Genomic DNA, 11492 nt, shown 5'->3' with positions numbered 1-11492 from the left:
AAACGTTTTACAAGTGAAAGCAAACGTTTTACAAGCGAACGCAGAAGTTTTGTGAACGAACGCAAACGTTTTACAAGCGAACACAAATGTTTTACAAGCGAATGCAGAAGTTTTGTGAGCGAACGCAAACGTTTTACAAGCGAACACAAATGTTTTACAAGCGAATGCAGAAGTTTTGTGAGCGAAAGCAAACGTTTTACAAGCGAATGCAGAAGTTTTGTGAACGAGCGCAAACGTTTTACAAGCGAATGCAGAAGTTTTGTGAATGAACGCAAACATTTTACAAGCGAACGCAAATGTTTTACAAGCGAATGCAGAAGTTTTGTGAACGAACGCAAACGTTTTACAAGCGAATGCAGAAGTTTTGTGAACGAACGCAAACGTTTTACAAGCGAATGTAGAAGTTTTGTGAACGAACGCAAACGTTTTACAAGCGAATGCAGAAGTTTTGTGAACGAACGCAAACGTTTTACAAGCGAATGCAGAAGTTTTGTGAGCGAACGCAAATGCTTTACAAGCGAACGCAGAAGTTTTGTGAGCGAACGCAAATGCTTTACAAGCGAATGCAGAAGTTTTGTGAACGAACGCAAATGTTTTACAAGCGAACGCAGAAGTTTTGTGAACGAACGCAAACGTTTTACAAGTGAAAGCAAACGTTTTACAAGCGAATGCAGAAGTTTTGTGAGCGAACGCAAATGTTTTACAAGCGAACGCAGAAGTTTTGTGAACGAACGCAAATGTTTTACAAGCGAACGCAGAAGTTTTGTGAACGAACGCAAACGTTTTACAAGTGAAAGCAAACGTTTTACAAGCGAATGCAGAAGTTTTGTGAATGAACGCAAACGTTTTACAAGCGAATGCAGAAGTTTTGTGAATGAACGCAAACGTTTTACAAGCGAATGCAGAAGTTTTGTGAACGAACGCAAACGTTTTACAAGTGAAAGCAAACGTTTTACAAGCGAATGCAGAAGTTTTGTGAATGAACGCAAACGTTTTACAAGCGAATGCAGAAGTTTTGTGAATGAACGCAAACGTTTTACAAGCGAACGCAGAAGTTTTGTGAGCGAACGCAAACGTTTTACAAGCGAATGCAGAAGTTTTGTGAACGAACGCAAACGTTTTACAAGTGAAAGCAAACGTTTTACAAGCGAATGCAGAAGTTTTGTGAACGAACGCAAACGTTTTACAAGTGAAAGCAAACGTTTTACAAGCGAATGCAGAAGTTTTGTGAGCGAACGCAAATGCTTTACAAGCGAATGCAGAAGTTTTGTGAACGAACGCAAATGCTTTACAAGCGAATGCAGAAGTTTTGTGAACGAACGCAAACGTTTTACAAGTGAAAGCAAACGTTTTACAAGCGAATGCAGAAGTTTTGTGAGCGAACGCAAATGCTTTACAAGCGAATGCAGAAGTTTTGTGAACGAACGCAAATGTTTTACAAGCGAACGCAGAAGTTTTGTGAACGAACGCAAACGTTTTACAAGGGAACGCAAACGTTTTACAAGCGAACGCGGAAGTTTTGTGAGCGAACGCAAACGTTTTACAAGGGAACGCAAACGCTTTACAAGCGAATGCAGAAGTTTTGTGAGCGAACACAAACGTTTTACAAGCGAACGCAAACGTTTTACAAGCGAACGCGGAAGTTTTGTGAGCGAACGCAAACGTTTTACAAGTGAAAGCAAACGTTTTACAAGCGAATGCAGAAGTTTTGTGAGCGAACGCAAATGCTTTACAAGCGAATGCAGAAGTTTTGTGAACGAACGCAAATGTTTTACAAGCGAATGCAGAAGTTTTGTGAACGAACGCAAATGCTTTACAAGCGAATGCAGAAGTTTTGTGAACGAACGCAAACGTTTTACAAGCGAATGCAGAAGTTTTGTGAGCGAACGCAAATGCTTTACAAGCGAATGCAGAAGTTTTGTGAACGAACGCAAATGCTTTACAAGCGAATGCAGAAGTTTTGTGAGCGAACGCAAATGCTTTACAAGCGAATGCAGAAGTTTTGTGAACGAACGCAAATGCTTTACAAGCGAATGCAGAAGTTTTGTGAACGAACGCAAATGTTTTACAAGCGAACGCAGAAGTTTTGTGAACGAACGCAAACGTTTTACAAGGGAACGCAAACGTTTTACAAGCGAACGCGGAAGTTTTGTGAGCGAACGCAAACGTTTTACAAGGGAACGCAAACGCTTTACAAGCGAATGCAGAAGTTTTGTGAGCGAACACAAACGTTTTACAAGCGAACGCAAACGTTTTACAAGCGAACGCGGAAGTTTTGTGAGCGAACGCAAACGTTTTACAAGTGAAAGGAAACGTTTTACAAGCGAATGCAGAAGTTTTGTGAGCGAACGCAAATGCTTTACAAGCGAATGCAGAAGTTTTGTGAACGAACGCAAATGTTTTACAAGCGAATGCAGAAGTTTTGTGAACGAACGCAAATGTTTTACAAGCGAACGCAGAAGTTTTGTGAACGAACGCAAACGTTTTACAAGGGAACGCAAACGTTTTACAAGCGAACGCGGAAGTTTTGTGAGCGAACGCAAACGCTTTACAAGGGAACGCAAACGTTTCACAAGCGAACGTGGGAGTTTTGTGAGCGAACGCAAACGTTTTGCAAAAGAATGCAATTTCTCGGGGGAATGCAACAGTGTTACGAGAGAACGCAAAAAAATTGTGAGCAAACGCAATGTTTCTTCGGGGAACACAATACTTTTCTGAGCGAAAACAAAAGTTTTGCAAGCAAGTGCAAAGATTTGACAGCGAAGATTCTCAAAAAAACACAAAACGTTTGCAGTCAAGTAAACACAAAAAGTTTTTTGTGTGAACTCAAAAGGTTTGCAATCAAGTGAAACGTTTCTCAGAGGAATACAGAAGTTTAGAAAGCAAACGGCAAAAAGCCATTATTGAAATACAACGTTTCCTCCATCCCATATTTTTCTCCATCACTGTGTCCCTTTATCGGCTCCGTAAGATACTTCGGTCTGATCTCCATTTAACTCAGTTTCGGTCTTGGAGAAACAGTTGAGAAAGTGAGGAGGATCTTATTTGTGATTTTTCCCTCTTGACCTTTAAGTACAGCATTCAAGAAACACATGTTTGGCTAAAAATAAACTCGAGATGAAGTCACTCTATAATTTCAGCTGTGATTTTCCTCTTTTGAAAACAGTCTGGTGTATTTGTGCTCAAACCTCTCGAGTCCCGAACCGGCTGATAAACCATCAGACTGACTACGAGTGACAGAAAACCACAAATGACAGCGTGACGTTGCTTTCTTCACCCCGCAGGCGCCGTGTGTGTGTGTGTGTACACACCCTTTAGATTCCTCAGGAACGGGCCAATTTCCTATTTCAGACCACAAAATACACCCGCAAGCCTCAGCTCAGAGTGTGTGTGTGTGTGTGTGTGTGTAGCACCAGACTAAGAAGATATCTTCCTCTTGTCAGGTGTTTGTGTGTGAGAGTGTGTACTCACCTCTGCTTATCTGTTCTTTGTGTTTTACAGCATCCATGATCACAGAAACCGGGAGAAGGTCGTGTCTCAAGCTGAAAGTGTTTGTGAGACCACCAAGTAAGTGTCATTGATTCTAAAACACACACACACACACACACACACGTTTGATTCTGTCAGAGCTTCTTTCAATGCCTCACACTTTAATGGCGGGTGACTGCTTCTGTGTGATGATGTCACGGGCTTTCCTTTGATTGGCAGGTGGGTTGGGCTGCTGATTTATCACTAACATGACTGGCTTACGGTATCTTTTTCATTTCTTCTGTTTTTGTAGATGGCTGCGAGAAAACCATAGGCGTTCATGACCGCGTTTTTGTCGATGACAAAGTAGACAATGCATTAGAACCAAGAGGTCAGTATGGCTTGAAATCACCTTGGCTTTGTTCAGTCTGTGTCTCTGTCCTTTAATTCCTCTAATCACTCTGTGCATGTGTGTGTGTTGTTGCTTTAATGTACCTTTACGTTCAGGATTTGAGTTGCGCCTGCGGCTTCTCTGACACTTCAAACCACAAAGACTGCTCTATTTATTTATGCATGAGGTACACATCGTATTAATAATGCATTCTCTTGTAATAGCCGTCTGTCAACATCTCCACCATGTGAACGTGCAATTAAGTGACCAGAAATTAGCCATGTGACCTTTCAGTGAGACAAAAACTTCAGTCAGTCAGTGTCTATCATGCCTTCCAGCTGAAATGCATGAATGATATTTACACTATGCATCAGTATATGCATGCATGTTGGCTGTGGTGAGAATCAAGATGCAAAACTCAGATATCCACAATGTTTTTGTGCCAAATTAGTGTTTGGCTCTCTAAGGAGTCACATGGAACGACGCCAAGCTTGCTTTGGCTTCTGCTTGATAAAACCCATTACATCCGAACACATGGCACTTACTAGCATATGCACGACTATCGCCTCGTAATATTTATTGCCATTACTGTCACGGTAGCCATGACTTTCATGGTGACATGATCAGACATTGGAGCTGCATTCAAATTCAAGATGTGATGAAATAGACAAAGAGAAAACGAACATAGTGTTGACTATCGGCATGCAGTCTGACCAACCAGCTTGCTTTGTTTTACAAGCTGTTTAATTGTGAATACTTCCACAACTGTACCAAAATCCAGTCATAAAAATGAAATTCCAAATTTGGCAAAATTTGGATTAAATAAAATCTAAATAAGGGCTGTAAACTTAATCAAATCACAATATGGACTAGTGTCTTTAATATTAAAGTGTAAAACGACTATAAGTCTAGTAGTCTACTCTATAATTAATATGTCTAGTATAAATGTTAATTGAATGATTTACTGAAGCACTTTCACCATTTCATTTGAGAAAACTATCTTCAGATACACACAAAAACTCAAAGGTATGGAAGCTTGTTTCCGCCACAGAATAAAACATTTAAAAAGACAATTGCGACTTTTTATCTCATAATTGCAAGTTTACATCTCGCAATTCTGACTTTATTTCCCCCAATTGCGTGTTATGAAGTCGGAATGGCGAGATATAAACTCACTATTGCAAGAAAAAAGTCTGAATTGTGAGTTTATTTCTCGCAATATATCTCAGTCTATAGCTCACAATTCTGACTTCGTAACACGCAATTTCGACTTTATATCAAGCAATTCTGAGATATAAAATCTGAGTTGTAAACTCGCAGTTGTGAGAAAATTGTGAGATAAAACGTACCCTAGATAAACTGAGATAAATTACCCTTTTTATTTTTTATTCTGTGGCAGAAACAAGCTTCCATCTTCATAACAACGCATCAAAATAAAAGTTCGGTTTAACTTGGTTATGTCCACGTTTTCACTTTTAACCAAGGTTGTGCTGCACTTTGTTTGCCAAAAATTAAAGGAATTGTTTAAATTTCATTTGATTACATTTTAAAAGACTGATGAAATTGTTTAATCAATTACTCAAAGATTGATTTGTCTACCACCTTTTTTTTATTTTTTTTATTAAATCATAAAACAGAATTATTAAAACACAACACAGAGTTTCTTAAAAAATTAAATAGTCCATAGCTCACTAATATCGTTACAATTTTAATAAATTATTAAAATTGTTGAAGTTTTATCAATTAAATTGATTAGATGTCCTTTTTGATTATTAACTATTAAAATGGAATATGGAAAAACTAAACAGAATTTGGGGGCAAATAAAACATACAGAAAATGCTTGACAATTTTAATGGAAATATATGTAGACTTTGAACAAAGTGCATATCCAATCACTCACCAATCAGGCGATCAGTGGGCGAAAAACTTTTTAAATGCATGCTTATATCAATCAACACTGCTGATAATGTCAGTGTAGATTAACACAGTATTGTTTTATCGTGCAGTTTCACCTTGCACACACACGCACACACACACACACACAGTGTCATGGTGGAGGCATTGATTTATTAGTCCAGATTCCCACTGAGGCTGAAGGTGTCTGTCTGCCCGCCTGAACGAGCCAGCAAACTACTCTGTCCTCCCAAGCATATTTATCTGTCTCTTTTAGCGTCACACCTGTCTGTTACCACACTGACGTCCTCAGACTCCACTGAGACCATGTGCTTTCCAAAGCCATATCACGCTCACTGATAACCGCAGTCTGTGTGTCTACACCAATAAACGTGGAGAAATGCACTGAGCTCTGCATGCCTCCATTATTATTGAGGCTTCCAACAAGGATATTCTGGGTTATTTGCTGCTTAATGTTCAGACTGCATGGCACCATCATTGAGATATTATTATAGTTTTTGTCAATATTTCGAAATTTATTTTTATATTGTATGTTTTTTTTATTTAATTTTAAAGTTTTAGTATTTTTGTTGTCCCTTTTTGTCAATTTTATGATTTTTTTTATTTGTTTTTGTTTTGTTTGGCAATTATCTTGAATTCAATAAGTTTAGTTTATTCTTCCCCCAGAAGGCCGCCTGTGTTGTAAGAGGTTGCTATTTGGTTGAATATAGGATCTCACAACAGTGGACGAAAATTCACTGTCAAGACAATATCTAACGCAGACATTAATTTTAATGTAGAATACTAACAGCTGGCGTTGATTGGTATTAATTAACCAAAATTCAATGTCTTCCAAACGCCAATATCATTTTGATGTCAAACACCAACATTTAGTCATGAGTAAGGTAAACAAAACTCAATGTCTGTTAAATGTCATAATGCTAATGTCCACACAATGTTCAATTTATGACACCATTACACTTTGAAATTTTGTTGGTTTTAAGTTGTGGCGTTAAGCAACCAAAATTCAACGACTATTCCCATTTTCAATCAAAATTTGACATCTGTCTTTGACATTGACGTCCAGTGCACGTTGCGTTTATATTTTATTTTAATGACGGAAATGTTTTTAATGATTTTGGTTTAAGTTAAGGGAAGACACCACATGTGAATAGGGTAAAAAAATGCAATTATTTTTGTATTACAAGTTTTCTGAAATGTTATATTAAAATGTGCAAAGTATGCATGATCTAATTAAATATGCACTAATTTGCATAGATTTCCAGAACGTAAATCCAAACATTGGTTAAAGTCGGATTCAGAATTCTTGTTTGATTTTGTTGACCTATTAGAGTTAAAGTTTTATTGATTGATTTAATGATTGATTTTTGATTTATCTTTTGATCACCATGTTTTATAGGAATGAAAAAATCAGGTGAATGACATATGCACAAACACCTCTGTAAAAACCTTCAGAATATAGATAGGAATAAAACTGTAAGTTTGGGTGCATGCAAGTGCTGCTAAAATGGAGATAAAAACTCATTTTGAGAAAATGGCTTTTAAAGATATGCGCTGTATTTGAAACCCACAGACACAAATAGATAAAGTGCAATAAAATGAACACTTAATCATGTATTTTGCATGGTTTCTTTCCACCAGTCTGACACATGTTATGAAAATCAGAATTTTGTCAAATTGACCAGTGCATGAAAAAGCAATATCTTTGCCTTAACTATAAAATCCCTGACATGCAGTTGATCAAACGTTCTCCATCTCCTCGTTTCTAGACGACACCAGCCACGAGGCCGAACCGTCCCGGAGCGACGTGTCGACTTCAGGCCTGCGCCACCAAACATCACGCCCCCTACTGGCCCTCCTGGTGCTGTGCATCTCTGTGTTCCTCACCTTATAGCCCCTCACCTGACCCCGAATCAGCCCTCCAGAAACACAACACAGCGGGACCGAGGGCTTTGAGATCCACCAGGAACACTTCAGCTCTGCTTTTCTTTTGTTTTCCAAATATTTAAGTGGTCTTTCGCTGTCTTTTATTAGGAAAAGTCGATTAGCCGTGCAAAGAAGAAATGCAGATCACCTGTTTAACCAACCGACCAATCAACTTTGACGGCCGCTCACGGGGGATTGGCTGGCTGGGAGGAAGGGGGCGGAGTCTGAGCGTTTTATTCGTGTCCATTGGGAGCGAGTCGCTCCTTTTGTCGGTAATTAGAGCAAGTGTTAAGAAACGCCGAACACCCTGTGAGAATTGTTCGAGTTGAAGGTTCATAGGTGGGTGTCACATAAAACAGACATAAACATCAAACCTTAACCGAGTTCACCGGCTCTGCTGTTAGCGATAAATATACAAAGACTTCTTGCCTTTCGTCCTTCGTCTGCCTTCTCTTAACAAATTGCAGAATTCATTGGAAGAAGCGGTCTGTTACGCATCTCGCCGCATGGATCTTTCCCAGTAGAAGGAAGATGCTAGATGAGTTTGTTAGTCTAAATAATCTGATTTGTGTGAATTTGGAATTGATTCTATACAGCAATTTGAGGGACTTGTCTTAGTAGACCACACCACTAAAAACAATGATTTTGTATTTTGTAAGATAAACTTAACTGCAACATAAATATCTATATTTTTCCTATGACCTTTTATCAATTGATATGAGATATCAACATTGACGGATCATGGAAATTCTTTTCTTGTCATAACTGTGTGTCCGACTCTATTAGGAACCTCCACACCATGTTTTCCCCTTTCATATGGGTGGGAAAAGTAAACGTTTATTTGAATAGGCCTTATACTGTACACAATACTAATATCTCCTGGAAGTGCTTCAAATTCAGCATTTCGATGGGGGGAAATTACGTTGTTTTTGTTTTTTTCATTAATGCATTTGTTTGTTCTGTAGCTGTTAATCAGTGCAAATCTGACTCGTTTAATATGCTGATGCGACATACGCAAGACATTATAACATGGGCATTCTCCTCCGACAGCCTTACATACGATGGAGGAACCGATGGGCGAATCTCACCAAAACTGTCTAGCGACTCATATTTAATCCCAGAATCAAAAGACAAAAATAAGAATTTACATTTTGCCTGAACAAAATGAAAACGATTTTAACCATTAAGATTTTTTTGCATTGTGACTATAATTACATTTCAATTAAATATAATAAAAATATTCATATTAACCCCTTTCCCCACACCCCTATTTTGACATGCCCAAAAATAAAAAGGTTGCTGTTTATAAGTCCTTCTGAATTGACACATAACCAACGTATATTTAGAAAGCCAACACTTGAGAGTTCACAGTTCAAAACTCAGACCGTTATTAATATGGAGATATAATATAAGCTTAAAAATATTAACAATATAGATTTTAAATGAAAAAATATATGATGTGGCTGTTGTGTAGCAACTTAGAAACACAATGAAGCTGAAGCCACAAGTGTGATCATGCTTCATTTCAAATCTGAGGATGTTATCTCTAAAACTATGATTTTTATGAAACATTTTATAAGACCATGTGAGTTTTTAGAGAAGGCTGATAAAATCGTATTGCCCTTTAAACACCCAATTGCACTCTATTGTCATTGGCTGGTGTGTTTTCACTTGACAAACCTTTCGTACCTCTGACCTAATCTTCATTATTTATGTAAAATTCCCTTAAAATCCTCACTTTTAAAACCTTCATCTGCTCTGCCCGACATTGTTTTTGCAATTTCGTTTGGCGCAAAAATCACACACTTCAGCTTAAATGGTGAAGTATTTAGATCGATTCATCATGATAGATGATTAAGAATCATTAAATCATTTTCACAGATACAACTGTTGATTTTAATAATGTGTAAGTAAATGTTGAAACTAACATGAATTAAGATTTCTTGTTATTTTATTGTTAGTTCATGTTATCTAACTAATGTCACCAAGTGAAACCTCATTGTAAAGCGTTTCATTAGCAGACGCTTTTATCCAAAGCAACTTAAAAATCGATTCGCATTAATTGCAGATTGTTAGTTCGATGTAATTAATCGAGAATTCCTAAAGTAAAACATGCAATTTTTTTTTTTTTTTGTACATCTTTTTATTGGAGAATCAAGGATGTTATATTTTACAGGAAGTGAAACAGTTCTCCAGTTTCATTTTATCTTAAACAACTAAAACCCAATACAAACCCCCCAAAAAAGAAAAGACAACCCCCCCCCCCCCCCCCCCCAACGTAAAACATGCAATTTTAACGGTCAGGCTTCAATTTCTTCATGAAAAATGTAATTTTGTGATCTGGTATAAAATGTGATCCGGACATGTTTTTTTTTGTTTTTTTGTGAGATTCACCCAAATAGACTTTAAACTCGTTTGCCTGGTCACTCCCGTCGCCACGTTTCAGTTTAAGACCCTCAACGAGCCGTTCAGAGCTCGTGTTGCGAGACTGAGGATTGAAATGGACGTTTCTCCGGGGAGGGAGGGTTCAGTCAGAGAATACGCATTCCTAACAATAAACAATACTGTGGACTTTTCAAACAGTCGCAAATTGGATAATGTGTTCTGCCTTTTTGATTCTCAATAGGCCTGTTTGGCTCTGCTAGTCCTGCCACGCTCGCGGAGATAAACTGCGTTTCGTGTTTGTTTTTGTTTGAACAGCAACAATGCGATTTCAGCAGCTCGGCTTCGCGACATCAGGACTGGAGGAAACACACCATATGTGCTCCGTTTCATGGTTTACACTAGAAACTATGAAAGAAACTTTTGAAAATCAGCTTCAGTAGTATTTGTATCATTTGTACTCCAATTATTACCATTAATACCATGCTTTGTACACACTTTGAACTGGGAAACAAGAATCAGCGTATTACATGGATACTGTGTATCCTGAAGTAGTCGAAAACATAACATTATAGTGTTAGAATACTACTTGTTTTTTGTACCTTTCTGGAGGACAAGAAAAAAAAAAAAAACTAGACACTTCATAAAACATTGATTGTTATGATTAATTATTAATTATTATTATTATTCAGCATCATTGTTATATGTTATTATGGATACCGCATTAAATGTTATGATCAAAATGTGTTGTACATAATGTTTGATATTAAGGTATTAATTTGATTCACATGTCTTTTCTTAAAAAAGAAAAAAGAAAAAAACTGAGCAAAGTAAAATGTTGGAAGTGAACGCATACGACAAACGCAACGTATTCTGCAGCCAATGAGTGGACACTTTTGAACTGTGTTCTGAGGCCCTGAGCCAATAGGAGCGCTTCATCTACCTTTCTGGGTTTTTTTTTTTAAATCTCCTGGCAAAGTTTTTCATTTTCCGCAAGGATCCGATCAGAAGAGGACGATGGTTTTTGAGTCGCCGTTCGGGCGCAGCGTTTGTTCACGGACTGTGTTTTTTAACGGAAGGAACTTGCTGGTTTCATAACGTGGCATGTGCATGGACTTGATAAAGAAAAAAAACGTTAAATAAAGTGTTCTTTTGGCTGTTTTCACCTCTTCTTTTCTCGACATGTTTGTGAAATGTTAGTCTTTCTTCTCACCCCGTAAGTGTGTGTCGTAGTTCCACTGAAATGAGAACGTTACACAGGAGAGTTGTGTAGTTTTGCACAAAGCGCTTCGGCTAACAGCGTCTAGCACTACTTCATAATGTTTCGCTGAAGGTTCTTGAGTTGTTGTACTTTTGTTTCTTTCAATGATTGTTATCAATGATTTTGAGAATAAATCATCTGCCATCAGT

General features: G+C 37.8%; 1 protein-coding gene across 1 annotated transcript in view; it reads left to right on the top strand.

The window, feature by feature from the left end:
- Nucleotides 1–10882, top strand: part of efna5b (ephrin-A5b) — a 121734-nt gene extending 110852 nt beyond the window's left edge. Inside the window, exons 3-5 of the mRNA XM_084086714.1 lie at nucleotides 3502–3567; nucleotides 3782–3859; nucleotides 7544–10882. Of these exons, the coding sequence (XP_083942840.1) occupies nucleotides 3502–3567; nucleotides 3782–3859; nucleotides 7544–7668 (269 nt within the window). The 3' untranslated portion in view covers nucleotides 7669–10882. The remainder of the gene's footprint in view (nucleotides 1–3501; nucleotides 3568–3781; nucleotides 3860–7543) is intronic.
- The last annotated feature ends 610 nt before the right edge of the window (nucleotides 10883–11492 follow it).

The sequence above is a fragment of the Abramis brama genome, assembly GCF_963993115.1.
Source record: "Abramis brama genome assembly, chromosome: 16".
Classification (NCBI taxonomy): Eukaryota; Metazoa; Chordata; class Actinopteri; order Cypriniformes; family Leuciscidae; genus Abramis; species Abramis brama.
This window is presented reverse-complemented; position numbering and strand designations above follow the sequence as displayed.